Here is a 19939-nt window from a genome sequence, read left to right on the forward strand (position 1 = left end):
ATTCTAAATAATGTAGTGCAACTGGCTTTTTCAGGCCATGGCCTTCAGCAGCCAGAATTAGAGACAGCTCCTTTAAGTGTGAGGCCCTGGTTCTCAATTTGAAAAAGGGGACTGCTCTATATGGGTTGGGGTTTAAGTATATTGAATCAATTAATTGTTACACTCACTTCCATGGTTGCATGTGTCAAATGTTTGGTGTGGAGAAATCTGACTGGTCTGGCCATGGTAGCTGGAGCTATTTATTTTAGGTGAATGACATCCACCTTTTGACCTCAATGTTCTTGAACACCTTTGCGATGAATTAGGGTGGAGGCTGCAATTCTGTTTTTCTCATCTAACTATGAACCCACTCCTAAACATTGTGGAAGATGTTTACAGAATAGCTAAAGTTTGCTATTGCTGGCAACTGTGGGTCCATCAACGTCTTCGACCTTATAGGTCAAGAATTAGAAGTCATCAAAGTTCATGTACATGTAAAGATAGATAGATACATAGATAGATAGATAGATATAGATAGATAGATAGATAGATAGATAGATAGATAGATAGATAGATAGATAGATAGATAGATAGATAGATAGATAGATAGATAGATAGATAGATAGATAGATAGATAGATAGATAGATAGATAGATAGATAGATAGATAGATAGATAGATAGATAGATAGATAGATAGATAGATAGATAGATAGATAGATAGATAGATAGATAGATAGATAGATAGATAGATAGATAGATAGATAGATAGATAGATAGATAGATAGATAGATAGATAAAATCTAAAAAAAAAGAAGTAAAAAAGTACAATTAAAGGTTTTTTTTACCCTCACAACGGGGAAATGGGTGATTCCATTTCCGATTTGTCCCATGGAGGCATGTTAGCACCTTGTGTCCGATCAAAACATAACCAGAGAAGCATTGAAAAGTTATTGACTGTCCAGCGCTGTAGTCACTTTTGACAATGTCACCATTTGGGAAAGGAGATGGATCCAGGCAGTTCTGAAGCTGATAAGCTAAGGACAGAAAAAAAAACATAGAAATAACAGTTACCACAGAAATAGTAATTATTGGCGTTACATTATCCTTATGTTCAGTGATCAGATCAGCGGACTGTGCTATTGCTTGATAAACAATAGTCAAGGTAAGAATACACATAGCAAGAGTTGTGCATGCTCCTCCCACAATCAAAAGTGTGAGAACAAAATGACAAATGCTACCCCAGAACAAATTCATAAGACAGCCAAAGTTAAACAATAATAGCAAAAATACTATCTCAGCAAGAAAGACAAGTGGTGATATTGACTTTTCTCTCTTATGTATACATATATGCATAGCATGCCAGCACCTGCATGAGGAAATGTCAACAACCATAGATCTACTAAGGGCATATCTCTCTCTGCAAGGGTATCGTGGTGAATCAAGCCCCTCTATTAACTGTGCCTTTCACATTAAAAGCAGGTGGCTGACATTATAGTCCTTGCTACCACAAAAGGTGACAGAGCAAAAGGCACCTAACAGCACTTGAAAAGAACTCACGCAAGGTCATCTTAAACACAGTCTCTAGTGCTGTACACCATGCTAAGCTGAATCATAAAAAGCATGTTTGGTGTTGAGAGGATCTAAAACTTAGAAAGGAACTGATGACATGTTGCAGGCTGAATACATTTTCAGGATCCTCTGTAGTATCACTAGCTACTGTACGTAAAGCAATGTGACAGCTAAACAAATATCTATAAATCTCAAAAGTTTAAAGAGGGAAAATAAATAATATAAACAAATAATGACAGAGGTAACAGTCTGAACTATAAGGACAGTGGGAATTCAAAAATCTGAAAAGAAATTTAAAAAAAGAGTAAGCAAAAGTTTGGATGTATGTAGGCCAGATGTAATGCATGTAGAAGCAGAATAACTTACAGCTGGGATATTACAACCAACAATTTGGCTCTAACCAACTCCAGGAACAACTTCCATAATTTCTGTGTAGAAAAGTGATTTTGGAGGTAATGCAAAGTCAGAGTGCCAATGCCTAAAACTGGTATCACAGCTCCCTAAAGCTTTAAGGTGTCACACTTGGGTTCAAATGGTAGAGTGTGGGTACACTTTTCCAATGTGTTTACAGTCACATTTTTGGCATGAGCACTTATCCAGCTTTGGTTGCACAGGTGCACACACAGATATGCAGTCTCACGACCTCTTAAGCTTTAACACCTGAGATTGCAAGTGATGCAGAATGGCACCAGAATGAAGGTACACTCTGTTTGCATTGTAATCATGAGCTTCAGTGTGTGGTGTAGCCTCCTGCCAAAGAATATTGCTGTCAGCTGCCAGTGGGTGCTACTCATTGTATGAAAGGATTTTGGCATCCCCCAAATATTAAAAGTAGGAGGAGGGTGACAGGTGCTACAGTATTAGGGGACTTACTGTTGCAGAAAAAAAGAAAGAAATTAGGATGTGCACATAAATGTGCATTAACTCATGTGTAAGTAAGCCTTGTTCTACTTATCATGGCATACAGGCCCATAATGTATTTCTCATGTCTTTGAAGTGAAACACTCAAAGCTACAAGTAAAGCCTGCTGGACATGATGCCAGTCTCTCACAAGTGTTTACTGGCAATCCATTTCTTTTAATGATGAGAGAAAAGCCACAAGGTTTTTAAAGTCTTTAGCATGACTCATCCATGGATCAAAGCTCGAAACCTCCTAGCAATATGTTTTTTCATCCCATAAATCATTTGAGTTGCCAGGCTTTGTAATTTGGCTGCTAGGTTAGCGTGTTCTTCATTTATTCTAAGCCTTTGAGAAGACAATTTTTTCTCTAATCATTTGGGCAACCACTGTGTCCCCTCCCACAAATGTGAAGAAGAAAACAATAATAGCAGGCCTACTTTTAATTCAAGTTTGTTCTACTTACAATTAAGCCTTCAGTCAATATCTCTGGCCTTCTCTAAAAGCATACCTTGGAATTAACTGAAACTTACCCTGGTAGGTAAGTCTGAACCCCGGCCTGTTCTCTGAGTGGTCACTGTAGAAGTGGATGATTGTCAGGTGGGTTGTGCTCATCAGTGGCGGTGGAATCTGTGAGCCCGTAAACTGACCAATGAGAGCAGAGCTGTGCTGAGGTCCGGCACGAACTTCAAGAAAGTCATGGTTGTCCTCTGAGGAGAAGTTTTGGAACTGAATATGGGCTCCTGGAAACAAATATGTAGAAATAGGTACATGTTTTGAAAATAAACATACATCTACACACAATGTATTATAACTTTAAATAAGCATATGCTAATATTCATTAATTAAATCACAAAACAGTTGACTATTAAGTAGGTCTAAACACAGTCGTCTCCATGATAAATACATAATTGTGTCCAAAACCAAAGAAAAATTAAAGATAAATACATATGCTTTACTTAAACATTATTTTTTGCCATTTCAATTTTCATTCCAATAAAGAAAAAATGCTAAATTTATTTTCCTTTTTATTCTGCAACCAAGCCTATAAAGCTTCAAAGAGTTTAGTATAATCTTCTATAGGTTTTTTATTATTTGGGTAAACTTCTAGAAAGGTGTTTGTGGGAGTCTGTGTGTGTGTCTCCCATGTGTCAGCCATCAACTCACATGCAGTATGGTAAATTGATGGAAGAATTTGCAGTAAGTACATACATGTGTATGTTTTCCAGCTAAGTCAACAAATGTAACTAAAATGCATTACTTTTAGAAATACTCTTTCATCCCATAATGCAGGACTCACCATATCCAGCTGGCAAGGTGATTTGCCAGGTGCAGTCCAGGTTGCCAGGGTAGTTGCCAGGAAAACCTGGACTGAGAATTACACCACTCATCTCAGACAGGACCCCACCACAGCGTGCTGGCAACAAGTGCACATACAAGACATTAGTAATGCACAATATAAACAAAAGATTGATGCTTTGATCTATGACAAATTTGAACATGAATGAGCTGCAAAAGGTGTCTAAAGTATTAAAATGGGTACTGTAACACTAGAATTAACAAAAATAAATAAAAAAATGCAGAAGCTGTCATAGCACATCGTTCATTTGGTCCTTATATGTGACCAATGAATTTAGCCGGCAGTCTCTAACAAGAGCTTTTATAAGCTATTGAATAAATAAATCCTAAAAACAAACCTGAAATGAATAAAAGTTAGGTACACTTATAAGTACAAATTCTGTTGGTGACTGTATAGTGTATGAAAGCTTATAACCATTATACAATATTATTCTACTTAATATTGATACTATGTCAGTGGAGACATTTCTTTGTTTCAAAAACTTATTTTAAGGACTAAAAATGTACTAATGAAATAAAAGTCAGAATAAAAAACATATATTTCACCAATATTTTACCAATAATACACCATATACCTCATGGAACCATGAATGATAAAGATTTGTTACACAGATCTATAGTGGGTATTCATTCACTATGTACTTGTTTTTCTTTCTGGTATGCTGAGAAACAAAAGTCTCAGGTCTACCTATTATTTATATCACATTGTTTTGTAAAATTCTGTAAAGCTCGTTCCTGCAGGGACATATTCTCTCTCCCAATACAGAGATCATTCGTAGGACAATTTAGCCCACAATAAAATGTGCATGTGTGTGCCTGTGCAATACCTATGCAAAGAGGTGGTGGGTAGTTCCACCGACGCACAGTCCCAGGCATGCAGGAAATGTGTGAATGGCCCTGAAAAGGATTATAAAGCATCTTAGATTCATTACATAAAAATACTGTGAGACATGTATGGTGTATATTCATCGTTAATACATTCATTTTTCATTCTGGGTGCATATAAATACACCTCAAAGCAGAGATTTACATACACTATAAAAATAAAGAACATCTTTCCTCTCACTGTCCGACATTAATCAGACTAAAATCTTCTAGTTTTAGGCCAGTTAGTATTACCAAATTGTTTATATCTGCTAAATGCCGGAATAATGACAAAATGGTTTGCTGGAATTTTCTCCCAACAGAACTGCTTTCGTTATGTCAGGTTCGTAGGCTGCCTTACTGGTACAAACCTTTTCAGCTATTTCAACAAATTTTTCTAAGGGACTGAGTTCAGGGCTTTGTGATGGTCACTTCAAAACATTGACTTTCTTGTTATTTAGCCACTTTAGAACTCATTTGGTGGTGTTCTCATGGTCACTTACCATTCAGAAGGCTCATTTGTGCCCAAGCTTTACCTTTACTGGCTGATGTCTTAAGATGATGCTTCAAAATTTAAGCATAAAGATCTTCCCTCGTGAAGGAATCTGTTTTTTTAAAGTGCACCATTTCTCAATTACTTACATAGACATAATCCTGCCACACCCTTACTTCACTTTTTTTTTCAGGGGCAATGGCTTCATCTTTGTTGAGTGGCTTTTCAGGCAGTGTTGGTAGAGTGCTCACTTCACTCACTCTCTTACCAGCCTTTTTCCCAATGCCTTTTGCAGTTGTTCTGGGTCAAAATATACATCATTCATTTGTGGGAGACAAGAACTGTCTGTCTATAGTACTTCCTGAGTAGTATGATGGCTGAACATTCCCAATATTTGGAAATTGTTTAAACATAGGCTGCACGGTGGTGCAGTTGGTAGCACTGTTGCCTTGCACCAAGAAGGTCCTTGGTTCAATTCCCTTTCAAACTCTTTCTGCAAAGAGTTTGCATGTTCTCCCTGTGCATGCATGGGTTCTCAAAGTGTACTCTGGCTTCCTCCCACAGTCCAAAAATATGATTGTTAGTTAAACTGGTCTCTCTAGATTGCCCTTAGGTGTAAATGGGTGTGTGCATGTGTTTATCCTGGATGTCTCTGTGTTGCCTGAGTAGTATGATGGCTGAACATTCCCAATGTCCAGGGTCTACCCTGCCTCTTGCTTGTTGGCTGCTGGAGATAAGCACCAGCTCCCCCGTGACCCACTATGGAATAAGCGGTATAGAAGATGAATGAAAGTTTGAACATATGAAAATGTTTGAACATATTAATGTTGCTCTTCAGGGATCTGGAGATTGTTCCCAACGATGAACCAGATGACTGGAGGTCCACAGTTCTCTTTTTGATATCTCGGTTGTTTTCTTTAGATTTCTTTCCATTACTCACACATGGAACCAATGTGTTTAGGGTGTTGCCTTAAAATACAGAAACTTACAAAGCCATGCCCTCATTATCCATTCCAAAATTTTAAAGGCATAGTAATTTTAGGGTATGTAAACTACTGACTTACATGAAATAACTGAATAGCTTCTTTAATAAATGTTTTCTCTCGTCTCAATGTTAAATGTCACATATCTTTTTATACTGTGTATATAAATGTCTGGTTTTAACTGTTTAGACACCAAACAGTTTAGAAGCTGGCCTTTTTGTTTTATCAAAGTTTTTCTCATTTTTATAGTTTTATTATTATGGGTATGTATTTGTTTCAAAGAATAACATATTTACATTGAACCGGAATTTTTTTATGTGCTTGTTTATCGTTGCTGACACACCTTTGAGTCATTAGTCAAAAGCATGTACAACAATATATTTATACAAAAGATGTATAATTTAAAGTGTTTGTACAACATATTAATAATAGATGCATACTGTATAAGGTTAAATGTTTTGTGTGTATGTTGTGTGATCATTACCTGTAGTGTGTAACCAGGTTCACAGCTGAATGCTACCACTTCATTTACCATATATCTGTCTCCTGTTTTTATGCCGTTTGCTGGGATCATGGGTTCTGGACAGGTGGTGAGTCCAACCGCTACAACAAAGAAGAAAAAATCTTTTTAAAACAAACCAAAAAAACAAACTGTTTTGATTTATTGTTCCAAACATTAATTTTACTATTACTTTTGTTTCTAAACACTACCAAGCCCCTGGGTAAACACAACTTGTACTCATTGTACTCTTCTTCCGCATATCCGGGACCGGGTCACAGGAGCAGCAGTCTCAGCAAAGATGCCCAGACTTCCTTGGACCGTCCCCTGGGCTTTCTCCCAGTTGGACGTGCATGGAACACCTCACAAGAGAGGCTCCTCTAAATGTGGATGAGAAGCGGTTCTACTCCAAGCTCCACTTAGATAGCAGAGCTCCTCACCCGATCTTTAAGGGAATGCCTGGCCATCCTGCAGAGGTAGCCAATTTCAGCCACCTGTGATACCGTGATTTGGATCTTTCGGTCATGCCCATAGGTGAGGATAGGAACCTTTTGGCTCAGCTTCACCGCAATGGAAGTGCAAAAACAAGAGACAAAATCCACTGACTCCCGAACCAGATCCCTCTGGCCGTTGGCTGTGCCTGTAAAATCCTGTCCAAGACAGTTATGAACAGGACCGGTGAAGGGCAGCCCTGCCAGAGTTCAACATGCACCGGGAACAGGTCCAACTTAATGCTGGCAATGTAAACCAAACCCCTGCTTTGCTTGTTTAAAGACCGGATGGCCCTTAATAAAGAGCCCAGGACTCTATGTCCACAAAGCACCTGTGGACTGATTTGGCAAACTCCCATGAACCCTTGAGCACCCTGTAGAGGGTCTAGATTTGGTCCAGTGTTCAAAGACTGGTACGAAACCACCCTGAACCTCCTTAAGCTGAGGTTCGACTATCAGCCAGACTCTCCTCTCCAACACCCTGCCACCATGGAGCATTTTGACCACCTTGGTGACTTTGGCCTGGGTTATGAACAAGTCCAACTTTGAGTCCTCAGTCTCTGATTCCTCCAGGGAGGGGATGACAGCAGGATTGAGGAGATTCTCGTAGTACTCCTTCCATGGCCTGATAATGTCCCCGATCGAGGTCAGCAGCTCCCCACACCCACTCTAAACAGTATTGACGAAGCACTGCTTCCCTCTCCTGAGGCACCGGATGGTTTTCCAGAATCATTTCGAAGCCAACTGATTGTCCTTCTCCACGGCCTCACCGAACTCCTCCCAGGCCCAGGCTTTGGCCTCTGCTACTGCCCGGGCATGCTTGGTACCCGTTAGCTGCCACAGGATTACCACAAGTCAGCCAGGCCCCATAGGACTCCTTCTTCAGCTTGATGGCATCCATTACAGCTGGTGTCCAGCAACGTGTCTGGCAATTTCTGCCAGCATACAGCCACAGCTACAGCCAGCCGCATTGACAGTAGAGGTAGAGAACATGGTCCACTTGGATTCTATGTCCCTATCCTCCCCCGGGATCTAGGAAAAGGTCTCCCAGAGGTGGGAGTTGAATGTGTCCCTGACCAAGGGCTCTGCCAGACGTTCCCAACAGACCCTCACTATACGCTTGGGCCTGCCAAGTCTGTCTAGCTTCCTCCTCTTCCAGTAGATCCAATTCACCACCAGGCAGTGATTGGTGACAGCTTAGCCCCTCTCCTGACCCGAATGTCCAAGACATCCGGCCGAAGGTCCAAAGAGAGGACTACAAAGTCAATCAAAAAAAAAAAAAAACAGTAAATGTGATATGATCATTAATTCTTAAATTGTAACTGCAGCAAAATCCAAACTTCCAGCATTAAGTATCCAAACTTTTAATGTGAACAGCATTCTGTATAAAAACAGCAGGAAAACCTCTTCAATGTCACTGTTCTTCATTCAATGGAATTTTACCTTTTCTCAAGACTTACATTATTTGTAACATACTTTAATAGACTACTAGTTTACATTTTCTATATAACTATTATTTATACCACACAGGTTTACAGCATCTCCTAAAGCATCAACTTTTAAACAACTAATGATAAATAATGTAGATGTATTGATTATTCAGATTATTTTGGACAACTTCCTTAGTATAAACTGACAAGTACTATACTTTTTATACAAGGCAGCTTATTTTGGATTTGACAAATGCTTTGGAGAAAAAAACCCATAAATGCTTAAAAATAAGTGAAGATGATACCCTGACTGTTATATATTTCCAGCACAAAAAATGTCAAACACATTCTTAATAGGTTTGACTGTAGCAGACCCTTTATCAAATAGCATCAGTAGGAGTGTGTTTGTATGTTTGTGTGTACATGCGTTTGTGTTTGTATACGTGGAAATATCTGCAAGAGACTACCTAACAGTGCTTACCATGGCAACACATAGGTGGAAAAGGGATGGAGAGTCAAACAAGGAAGGAAGTGTGTCTTGCTTGTGCGGCTAGTAATGTTGGTTCATTATCTACTTTTCTTCCAGCAAAATTCTGTGATCCAACTGTGCCCGTACACACAAATCCACAAATGCGTGCACATCCAGGTGGCCTGTAGCACCCTGAATGACATTTTTGACTGTGTGTGCATGAGTGATTTGTACATGAGTCTGCTTGCTCTTGGGGGAATAGGGGGGACTTTATTTTTTTTTAAAGGGAGTGGAAGCGGGAAGGCTGAGTGAGGCCTAACACACACACACACACACACACACACACTTGTTTTGCTATATGTAGTGAGGACCATGTGTTGACTCCCATTGACATCCATTGATTTTCAGTCATTTTCAACCCTTTCTATGCCCTAACCCTGACAATAACCCTAAACCTAACCATTACCAGTGCACGCCTAACCCTAACCTTATCCCAAAGTCAATTCACACCTTAGTCCTAAACCTAACCGTTAGCAAAATAGGTTGTGAGGACCAGCAAAATGTCCTCACTTTGGTACAAACGGTCCTCAATTTGATGGTGAAATCGGGAAAATGGTTCTCACTGTGATGCCAAGACAGGAACACACACACACACTCAGTGCATTATTAGGCAGAGCATCAGTGGGCTGTCATGACAACTGATCAATGAAACTATTCCATTTGGCTGACCATCTTTCTCGCTCCTCTGCCAACTCATGGCACGTCCATTTCCTGGCTGTATGAGAGTGGTTATGCTCTGTAAACTGCTGACTGTACCCCACAACACCCCACCAGGACTATTAGACTACTGCTAGACATTGTCAGCAGCTAAGCCTAAGTGACTGGATTTATCACACTTCTGTTTTAGCTAAGGGGACAGACAAACAATTGAGACATTTACCATCATCTTTTAGAATAAAGTCCTCTTTGGTAAAAAAAAAAAAAAATGTAATGAGCAGTATTGCCAGAAGCATTCACATTTCTCACGATGAAACATCCACAATGATCTGCCCTGCAGAAAACAGACAATGTAATGTCTTAGGTGTGGAGTGTAATGAACAGTCATTTCAGGGTTAACTAACTTGCTCTGAACTGTGAGCTAACATCTCATAAACAGCTGAAAGTTGACAAATCTCTAAAAACGTGTTTAACGTGAAACACAAGTTCAAACTGAGGGTAATTGCAGTTGTTGAAATAGGTGTTTATGGAAAAAAAGTACCACCTGTTACCTCCAAGAAAATATACATTATGGTGTTATCTATACCTAATTTTAAGTAAACCCAAAAATGTTGTATGTAACTGCTACCATTTTAGGATTTGAAGAAACCCTTGTCTTTCTATAGCCTCCTTAGTTAAGTTTTCAACTGCATACAAACATTGAAACTCTGTCTGTCATAAATCATATTTAGAATATTTTTGGTTTGTACAGTTTCACCCAAAAGTATTCATATCCATGGCAGATTTCTATGAAAAATACTTTTATTCAACCAAAATGTTTGTTTCTCATAGAAAAGTTTTATCTTTCCAAATAATATTAATGTAAAAACTATTAAAAAAGTAAAAAGAGCATTAATTTTGAGAAAAATTATTTGAATTACTTTATTTTGTTTACATTTTTTTAAATGACTTGTCAAAAATAATTTCTTGATAATCTATTGAAAAAACATTTTTTGGCAAGTGATTAAATTTTTGTATAATCTATCTATTGAGACACTGGGTGTGCCTATATTACTTTCTTCATTGAAGAAAATCCAACCAGTCAGTTCTATACTTTCCAGGTATTTAGTTTTAGAACAAAATAAAATTTACTAATCTCAGAAATTTTAAAGATTCTTTGTTTACTGCTGACCAAAGTTAAGAAAAAATATGTATATATATATATATACCACAATTTCTGTGTACCGATACACCCCTAATGTTAAACCGTCTTGTGATAAATGAGACAGAAAGCTGAACTAAGACCGACATTTCAGATATACCAAAGTTTTCTTGTTCGGTCTGCTCTAGAGTTCACATGAGATTCCACACATGGCCTATGCAGGAAATGAACTCTGGTCCATTCAAAGCAGACCAAACAGCTCAAGTGTAATGGTTCCCAAAGACATGTTACATCTTTGGAAATGTAGACATTGTCGGTGTTGCTGAATTAAATCCTTCAATAAAAGACCACTGAGTTATATTATGGATTTTGCATGGAGGACAGCAATTTTATTAGACTTTACTTTAATACCACTTGTTAACCCAGGAAGCTACATAAACTTTACTCACCCACAAGTTGATTATCATGTAGATGTAACTAAAGCATCAGTGTATAGGTAATGTTGCCTCTTAGAACAACAAGCTAATTAGTCAGAAGAGGCAGGCTCTGTGGTTTAATTTGAAGTTGTTAATTTTAAGAAATCTAGAAATAAATGTATGCAGTAGTCATTTCACTTATGCTGGAAAGATGTTACATAAAAGTAAGAAATACTTTTTATCTGTTAACAGACAACAAGTAGAATAATTTTCTTTTGAACACTGTCATAAGGTGGACAAAGAGCTTTTTGAGTCACATTACTTTAAGTCTCAACGGTAATACCTTTATAACATTTTTTTTTATAATAGAGAAAACTCACTCAACTTCTTTTCACTTCTGTTAATAACATTTCATTAAATGCAACAACTTTAAAGGGGACCTGGATTTTATTTATAGTTTCTGTCTTGTTGAGCTTTCAGTCCTCACAGCAAAAGCTAAATCTTATTTATTTTTTAGACCTTCTTTACATTTAAAAAAAAGTCCAGAAATGCACACATAGGATTTTGAATATAGGACAAAAAGTCAAATTTTTGTTTCGTGTGATCTGACCATGTTCTTCCACATATATGCTTTTTTGCTCACATGGGTCATGGAAAAATGCAAACATGACTTTCCGTGACTTTCTTTCAATAAAGGCTTTCTTTTTGCCTCTCCTCAATAACAGATAAATCTGTGGAGTGCACAACTAATAGTTCTCTCTGTACCTCTTCCAGGATTACGGTGGCTCCACTGGCAGAGAGTGGTCCTCCCTGAGATGTGTAAATCTGGAATAATATTTAATAACTTAACCCTGTTTTCCATATCTTAAAACACATCCCTGACCTGTATGGTGTGTTCCTAGATCTTCATGATGCTGTTTGTTAACTGCTGCTAATGTTCTCTAACAAACCTCTGAGGGCTTGACAGAATGTGCACTTCAGTTAAATTAAACACAGCTGAACTCTTCCTAACATAGTTTTGAGGGCAGTTGCTTACACAGGACTTTATTTAAGGGTATTAGAATAAAAGTTAAAACTGGCTGAATAAAAATGCACATGACAGTTTTCTGATTATTGTTTTGTTAAAAAAATGAAAACCCTAAATTTTAATGCTTTTGTTTCACAATTACAGACCACTCTGTGTTGGTCTATCCTATACACTTTGTTAAATGCATTGACGTTTGTGGTTGTAGCATGATAAAATATAAAAAGGTTCTATGGGTATGAATTATAGATTTGATAACACTTTGCCACTATACATTTATTAGATTTATTAGATTAGAACATGTTTTATTTCTGACAAAGGAATTCATTAAAGCTGGCCTGAGTGGGTTTTTTCTTAAGTTATGCAGCTAAAGCTGAAGGATGCACAGTAACATGCTGCCTTTAACCTTTTGACTTCCCATTTTAGTATATACAATAAATTATGTCATCAACCTTTTCTTTGTTTCATAGGAGATGAGTTTGTCTATCTTTTCCTTCCTCTAAAACCTCCAGCAAGTTTAAGGCAGATGAACAACATTGCTCACTCTGGTTCTTCTGTAGGTTTTTTGCCCAGCAACAAACAACTAATAAAGTTATTTCAAGTGGTTCAGTTTGTGTCTGGTGGACCATATCTGTGTGGATGACACCCTACTTACAGTTTTCTGTCAGAGGCCTGCAGATTTTTATGTAAAATGTCATAACCTTTGAAAAGAGTTTATCATACCCAGGTTCACAGAGTCTTTGGAAGAAAATCAGGCCCGCCTCATCACAGATCCTCTACCATAGTTAACAGTGGGCACGAGGTGCTTCCCACGCACTTATCCATCTTTTTCCATAAACCCACATAGACTGTAGCTGAAAATCTCAAACGTAATCTTGTTTGACCAAAGGACATCGTTTTAGTTAAGTTCCAGTTAAGTCCCTGTAGAATTGAGCAAACTCATGTTTCTAGTAGTGATGGTGAACAGAAAATATTTTTTCCTCATATGCCTACCAAACACCCTATTGCTGTACCCTAAGTATTACTGGTCTTATTTTAAAACTGTGTGTTGTTCTTAATAATTTTTTGGTGTTTCAGGCTCTAGCTATAGAATAAATGTTATAATCGCACTCCTCTTGATAATTTGCAGAGTAAATGCACAAGCAATGGAGCTTCTCTCTGCTCAAACAGGCTTCTGCCTTCATTCGGTTTTACGTGAGATTAAAGAGCACCAAAGCAAGACCCACAGCTTCTCTGGGTTCATGAATTCTGACCAACCCCGATGACGTCTTTAAATACAACATGTGGTTGGTGATAACGTTGTTAATCTGTTTCTGTCTACTTAGTCACTCATTATTATTTAATAATTAAAGAATAGAATAGGAAGTCTGTATGAAATTATTAGTCAAGTCAATATAAGTCAAGATGAGTTATTTCAGTTTTTTAATGCTTTTGTTATTAGGGACCATGTGCTGTTGGTATTGGCCAACATTAGAGAGAAGTATTAACTGTATTTTCAATCACAAGTCAGTAAGTCCAGTTAGTCAATTTGATATTTATCCCTAATAAAAGTAGATGTTTTATTCCAAACTGACAAAGAGTTGGTGTGACTGTTCCAGGACTTCATGACTGGTACCAGTGTTTTGGCAGTCAAAACAAAAAGAACTGCTGTAACTTAGGCACTTAATCTAAATCAGCACTAAAACCACATTTGTTGTAAAAAACAAAGCTGCTTGCAGTCTCTGCTTTATTGTAGCTGTTGTGTTATCTCTCGTACTCGTCATCTTCCACTTACCGGGTCGCGGGGGCAGCAGACTCAGCAGAGACGCCCAGACGTCCCTCTCCCCTGACACCTCCTCCAGCTTCTGCGGGTGGAGCCCAAGGCGTTCCCAGGCCAGCCGAGAGACATAGTCCCTCCACTGGTCCCCAAACCAGACCCCCTCCAGCCGTTGGCTGCATCTAGAAATCCTGTCCATAAAAGTTATGATCAGGACCGGTGACAAAGGGCAGCGCTGCCGGAGTCCAACATGCACCGGGAACAGGTCCGACTTAGTGCTGGCAATGCGGACCAAACTCCTGCTCCGCTCGTACAGGGACCGGATGGCCCCTAATAAAGGGCCCCCAATTCCATACTCCTGGAGCACCCCCCACAGGGCATCACGGGGGACACAGTCGAATGCCTTCTCCAGGTCCACAAAACACATGTGAACCGGTTGGGCAAACTCCCATGAACCCTCGAGCACCCTGTAGAGGGTATAGAGCTGGTCCAGTGTTCCACAGCCGGGACGAAAACCACACTGCTCCTCCTGAAGCCGAGGTACGATTATCGGCCGGACTCTCCTCTCCAATACCCTGGCGTAGGCCTTACCAGGGAGGCTGAGGAGTGTGATCCCCCTGTAGTTGGAACACACCCTCCGGTCCCCCTTCTTATGAAGGGGGACCACCAATCCAGACTGCCAGTCCAGAGGCACTGTCCCCGACCGCCACGCAATGTTGAAGAGGCGTGTCAACCATGACAGCCCCACAACATCCAAAGACTTGAGGTACTCGGGGCGAATCTCATCCAACCCCGGAGCCCTGCCACCGCGGAGCTTTTTAACCACCTGGGTGACTTCAGCCTGGTTGATGAAAGAGTCCAACCCCGAGTCCCCAGCCTCTGTTTCCACCACGGAATGTGTGATGGCAGGATTGAGGAGATCCTCGAAGTACTCCTTCCACCGCCCGATAATGTCCTTAGTTGAGTTCAGCAGCCTCCCACCCCCACTATAAACAGTGTTGGCGAAGCACTGCTTCCCCCTCCTGAGGCGCGGGATGGTTTGCCAGAATCGCTTCGAGGCTAACCGGTAGTCCTTCTCCATGGCCTCACCGAACTCCTCCCAGGCCCGAGTTTTTGCCTCTGCCACAGCCCAGGCCACAGCACGCTTGGCCTCACGGTACCTGTCAGCCACCTCAGGAGTCCCACAAGCCAACCACAGCTGATAGGACTCCTTCTTCAGCTTGACAGCATCCCTTACTGCCGGTGTCCACCACCGGGTTCTGGGAATGCCGTCGCGACAGGCACCGCAGACCTTACGGCCGCAGCTACGGGCAGCAGCATCGACAATAGATGCGGAGAACATGGTCCACTCGGACTCTATGTCTCCAACATCTCCTGGGATCTGGTCAAAGCTCTCCCGGAGGTGGGAGTTGAATACATCCCTGGCCGAGGGCTCCGCCAGGCGTTCCCAGCAGACCCTCACTATGCGCTTGGGCCTGCCAAGTCTGTCCGGCTTTCTCCTCCTCCAGCGGATCAAGAAGGCCGGGTACTCCGCACTATTGCTCGGCCAGTAGGCCGAGACGACAGTCAGAGACCTATCCCCAACCCGAAGGTGCAGGGATACGACCCTCTCATCCACTGGGGTAAACCCCAACACAAGACGGCTGAGCTGGGGGGGAACAAGCAAACCCACACCAGCCCGCCGCCTCTCCCCGTGGGCCACTCCAGAGTAGAAGAGAGTCCAACCCGTCTCAAGGAGATGGGTTCCAGAGCCCACGCTGTGCATGGAGGCGAGCCCGACTATTTCTAGTCGATTTCTCTCGACCTCCCGCACAAGCTCCGGCTCCTTCCCCCCCAGCGAGGTGACATTCCACGTCCCTAAGCATCCGGGGATCGGGCCGCTGAGGTCTCCACCTTTGTCCGCCACCCAATCCTCTTTGCACCAGTCCCTCACAGTTCCCCCTGCAGGTGGTGGGCCCACTGGGGGATGGACTTGCCTCTCTCTTTCAGGCTTGTCCCAGCCGGGTCCTGCGAGGAGCGTCCCGACCCCAGGCCTGGCTCCAGGGTGGGACCCCGGCTCCGCCGTACGGGCGACGTCACGTGCCTCGATATTTTTGTCCTCATGAGGGATTCTTGAACTGCTCTTTGTCTGACCCATCACCTAGAGCCTGTTTGCCATGGGAGACCCTACCAGGGGCATTTAGGCCCCAGACAACATAGCCTCTAGGATCATTTCTGCACTCACACCCCTCCACCACGTTAAGGTGGCAGTTCAAGGAGGGGCTGTTGTGTCATTTCTATTTTAAAACTTTCTTAAAACCCTTGAATTCTAAGTGTGGGGTCTGCTTAAAGACACTAAGCTGGGAAGCTCAGACTAACTCCATTCAAAAATACAGTGAAGCTAAAATAAAAAACACAGTCTTCCAGGTTTTCATTCCTAGTAATGGGATGTCACACAGAGATGCCAAAATCACAGATTCGAATGTGTGCACACACCTATAACTCTCAACACCAAGAAATGTTCATTCCTACACACTAAAACTCTCACATATTATCATAGAAGGGGACATGTTCATTGATCTAGAAGTGATTCTAAGCGAAAACAAGTACAAAGGACTGAACAACACAGCTATGCCCTGACAGGTGTGTAAATGCATGATGGTAATGCCAGTGTCCATACCTGTTTTTGTCTGCATAGTTGTGTACCTATGTCTCTTCTATTTCATTGGATTTATGTGCATGCCTGACACAGGCAGAGGAACTTTGTGTTTGCGTCTGAGTCTACATGAATTTGTTTGTGTCCCCCCAGGTGAGCATTATGTGTGTGTGCTAGAACGCAGCACTCAGCATGTGTGTGTGCTCGCGGGCAATACCAGTTCAGGTCACTGACTCGTTATTTGATGTCAAAGTTTTGGCAGCAGTATTTGTATTTATGTTTGTGTGCATTTCTGGTTAGAGAAGACATAATTATATAGTTCCTTTGAATTTGTATTCAATCAAGAATTTCCCCTTTGAAGCCTATCAGTCTCTAGTAACTTACTCTTGTATTCCAGGTGAAAGCCTGCTGCCACCACACTGATGTCACTCTGAAAGTGCAGGAGTAGCTGATTGGATGTTGAGTTGAGGAGAGCAGGAGCCGTTGTTCCTGTACAACACACACACACACACACACACACACACACACACACACACACACACACAGACAAAACATTTTTATTTATTTATTAGGGTTATTTGATGGGGACAGATACACAGTAACATAAACAAACAGAAAAAAACAGCAATCCCATGCATGCCTCATGGTGCTTATAGCGTAAGCTCATTTGCAGCACTTGTCCCTAGAAGGGCTTTTGTGAACAGCATATCTATAAAACTACAGTTAATACAAAGTAGAAAGTAGACATTATTACAAACAACATATTCAAATACAAATATATAGAGTCAGGCAGAAGAACTAAACTATGGTAATAAAACATTCTAAACATGATTACATTGCTGTTTCTGACACAGCCAGGAAATGGTTTATTTTTTTTTTTAAAGTTGAATGTGGTCTCAACCTTTACAGGTAGTGAGTTCCAAAGTCTGGTACCTCTCACAGAGAATATTTTACATGCTGGGTTTGTCAGTGCTATTTAACATGTACTTATTTCTTTTAAGTCAAAAATCACAATAATAAAAGGTTACCTCAAAAAGTTATCTTAAAATCAAATTAGGTATTCTTGATCATATATTCGAGGTTTAATAATGGGATTTTTTACACTGTGTCCAAATCTAGTCTAGAAGGCATTGAATGGTATTGGGACTAAATACATTTCAGAGTTGCTGGTGAGGTGTGCACCATTAGAGCCCTTAGGTTAGGACAGACCTCTTCTCTCTGTGTTTTCAGGGTGAGAAATAAACAAGGAAAGGCCCATAAAGGCCAGAGATTATTATGAGTATTATCATTTCTATCATGTCTTAGTTTTTATTTGGTTAAAGAAACATTAATGTGTTGGGACCCAGCTATGGTTACAACATGAAAGTCCGGTACAAATTTTTCTGGAACTTTCAAAATAAATCGCATTAACCCACAGCCAGGAAAAAGGGGTAACAGCGGACTTCCCGTGACGTCACTGTCCAAATAAAAGCACCGCTCATGCTACATCCCATCTCTTCTACGCGGGTTCCCCAGGGGATCTGGACAGAGAGACACAGCAAGCTAATGTCTCTTTGCTGGCAAAACATACATAACTCTTCAAACTGGATCCAAGAGTGTCATATGATCACGCGATCATATGCACTAAGTTAAGTAGGAATCAATTGCTGTTTGTGGATCCGGTATTCATTCATAAGCGGGGGTAATTAAGGTACAAGCATGGCTTGACTTTTCTCTCTGAAGTCTACAGAATCAAACTGTTATAGAGAATTCCCAGCAGAGACCCTGTCTCTACGACACCGAGTGGAGCAGTTTTCCCGGTCTGAAGGAAGGACAACAGGACCGCATCACCGTGGTTACAGCAGTAACGTGCAGTTTGGCCGGCCGACAGAGCGAGCCGCCCCACCCCACAGCTACAGAGGTTAGCAAGTTAACCCTTTGTTCACTGTGGATGCTTCCTTCAAACTTTGTCGACCTGGATAACTTTTCCTCAGCAAGCTTCACTTAAGAGGTTAGGTTTGGGCAGAGAGAAGTAATTTACAATGAAATAATCTAAACATTATTTTTGTTTTATGAAGTTTGGTTTTGTTTGTGTTGAAACTCAGCTATCTTAGTGCTAGCAGATTAGCTGTAAGCACATGTGCTCAGTTTGTGTCCTGTGTTTGTTTTCAAAATTAAGAAAACTTTTTTAAAGGGTGATTTTAAACACAGAAGATTGGCCATAACGTGCGGTCCGTGCTTATGCATTTTAACCCCTTTTATTAGGGGTATTTTAAAGGTATATGTGTGATTCTGATAAGCTATACGCTTCTTATGTTAGCTTTAACTGCTAACAGCTAAGAACACGTGCTCGCCTGCTAAGATCATTTACCCAAAAAGGTTGTGAGTTTTCAATCCAGTAAAATAATATTTCCCTAAATATTATTTTACTAAACATGATAACTAGGTAACACAATTAAGCCCATTTCTCCAGAAAGTTTTGGTTCTTTTCCAAAATAATATTTCCTTAAGTATTATTTTACTATTTCCTTAATGATATTTCTTTAAATATTATTTTAATAAATAAAGGCAGCTAATTAAACACCGCTGGAAATTGGTCATCCAGAAGGTTGCTTTTATTCAGCAAATCATTCTTTAAATATTGTTCTATTAAAATAATATTTTATCTGATCTTGCATTGTGAATGGTTGTTTAAAGGTATGCAGATTATTCCCTAAATTAGTTCCAAGACTAACTTAACTTCACTTCCAGATTCTTCAAAATAATCCTTGGTTCTCAAACATGAATAATATTGCATGGCAATGTTGCATCACTCTTTCGGTCAGGGTTTTCAACTATCTTTGATCAACTTGTTTATATTGTACATAGCCCAATAGTCTTCCTTATTCTTTAATTCTGCTTGGAAGTTTAGTTGTATTGTTTTAGCATGGTGAAAAGTTTGCTGATCGAAATATGTTTAACTTTGAGTTGACTGACTTTTGTTAATAAATTCTTGTATTTTAAGAAATTGTGTGAATTCATTCCATGTGTGTACATAGTTTTGCTGTTCAATAATGTCAGAGCTTGTCTCAAACCTTTTGATTTTGTCCTAATGCCACCGCCTTATTGGGCTGGTATTTACAGTACAACCCTTAACAGACCGAAACATTATTTAATAAATATTAAAGTATTAATATTAAATAATATATTCATATTCATAATTACAACAAATGTGTATTTCTTTTATGTTATTATGT

At 40.2% G+C, this 19939-nt stretch overlaps 1 protein-coding gene across 1 annotated transcript in view; it reads right to left on the reverse strand.

Annotated features, from left to right (window-relative positions):
• The window catches only part of LOC124866622 (CUB and sushi domain-containing protein 1-like), a 436935-nt gene that overhangs the window by 84214 nt on the left and 332782 nt on the right, over nt 1-19939 (reverse strand). The window contains exons 39-44 of the mRNA XM_047362500.1: nt 17109-17213; nt 6631-6749; nt 4634-4703; nt 3748-3864; nt 2981-3190; nt 826-1014 (exon numbers count right to left, since the gene is read on the reverse strand). Of these exons, the coding sequence (XP_047218456.1) occupies nt 826-1014; nt 2981-3190; nt 3748-3864; nt 4634-4703; nt 6631-6749; nt 17109-17213 (810 nt within the window). The remainder of the gene's footprint in view (nt 1-825; nt 1015-2980; nt 3191-3747; nt 3865-4633; nt 4704-6630; nt 6750-17108; nt 17214-19939) is intronic.

Source organism: Girardinichthys multiradiatus, chromosome 4, assembly GCF_021462225.1.
Source record: "Girardinichthys multiradiatus isolate DD_20200921_A chromosome 4, DD_fGirMul_XY1, whole genome shotgun sequence".
NCBI classification, from domain to species: domain Eukaryota; kingdom Metazoa; phylum Chordata; class Actinopteri; order Cyprinodontiformes; family Goodeidae; genus Girardinichthys; species Girardinichthys multiradiatus.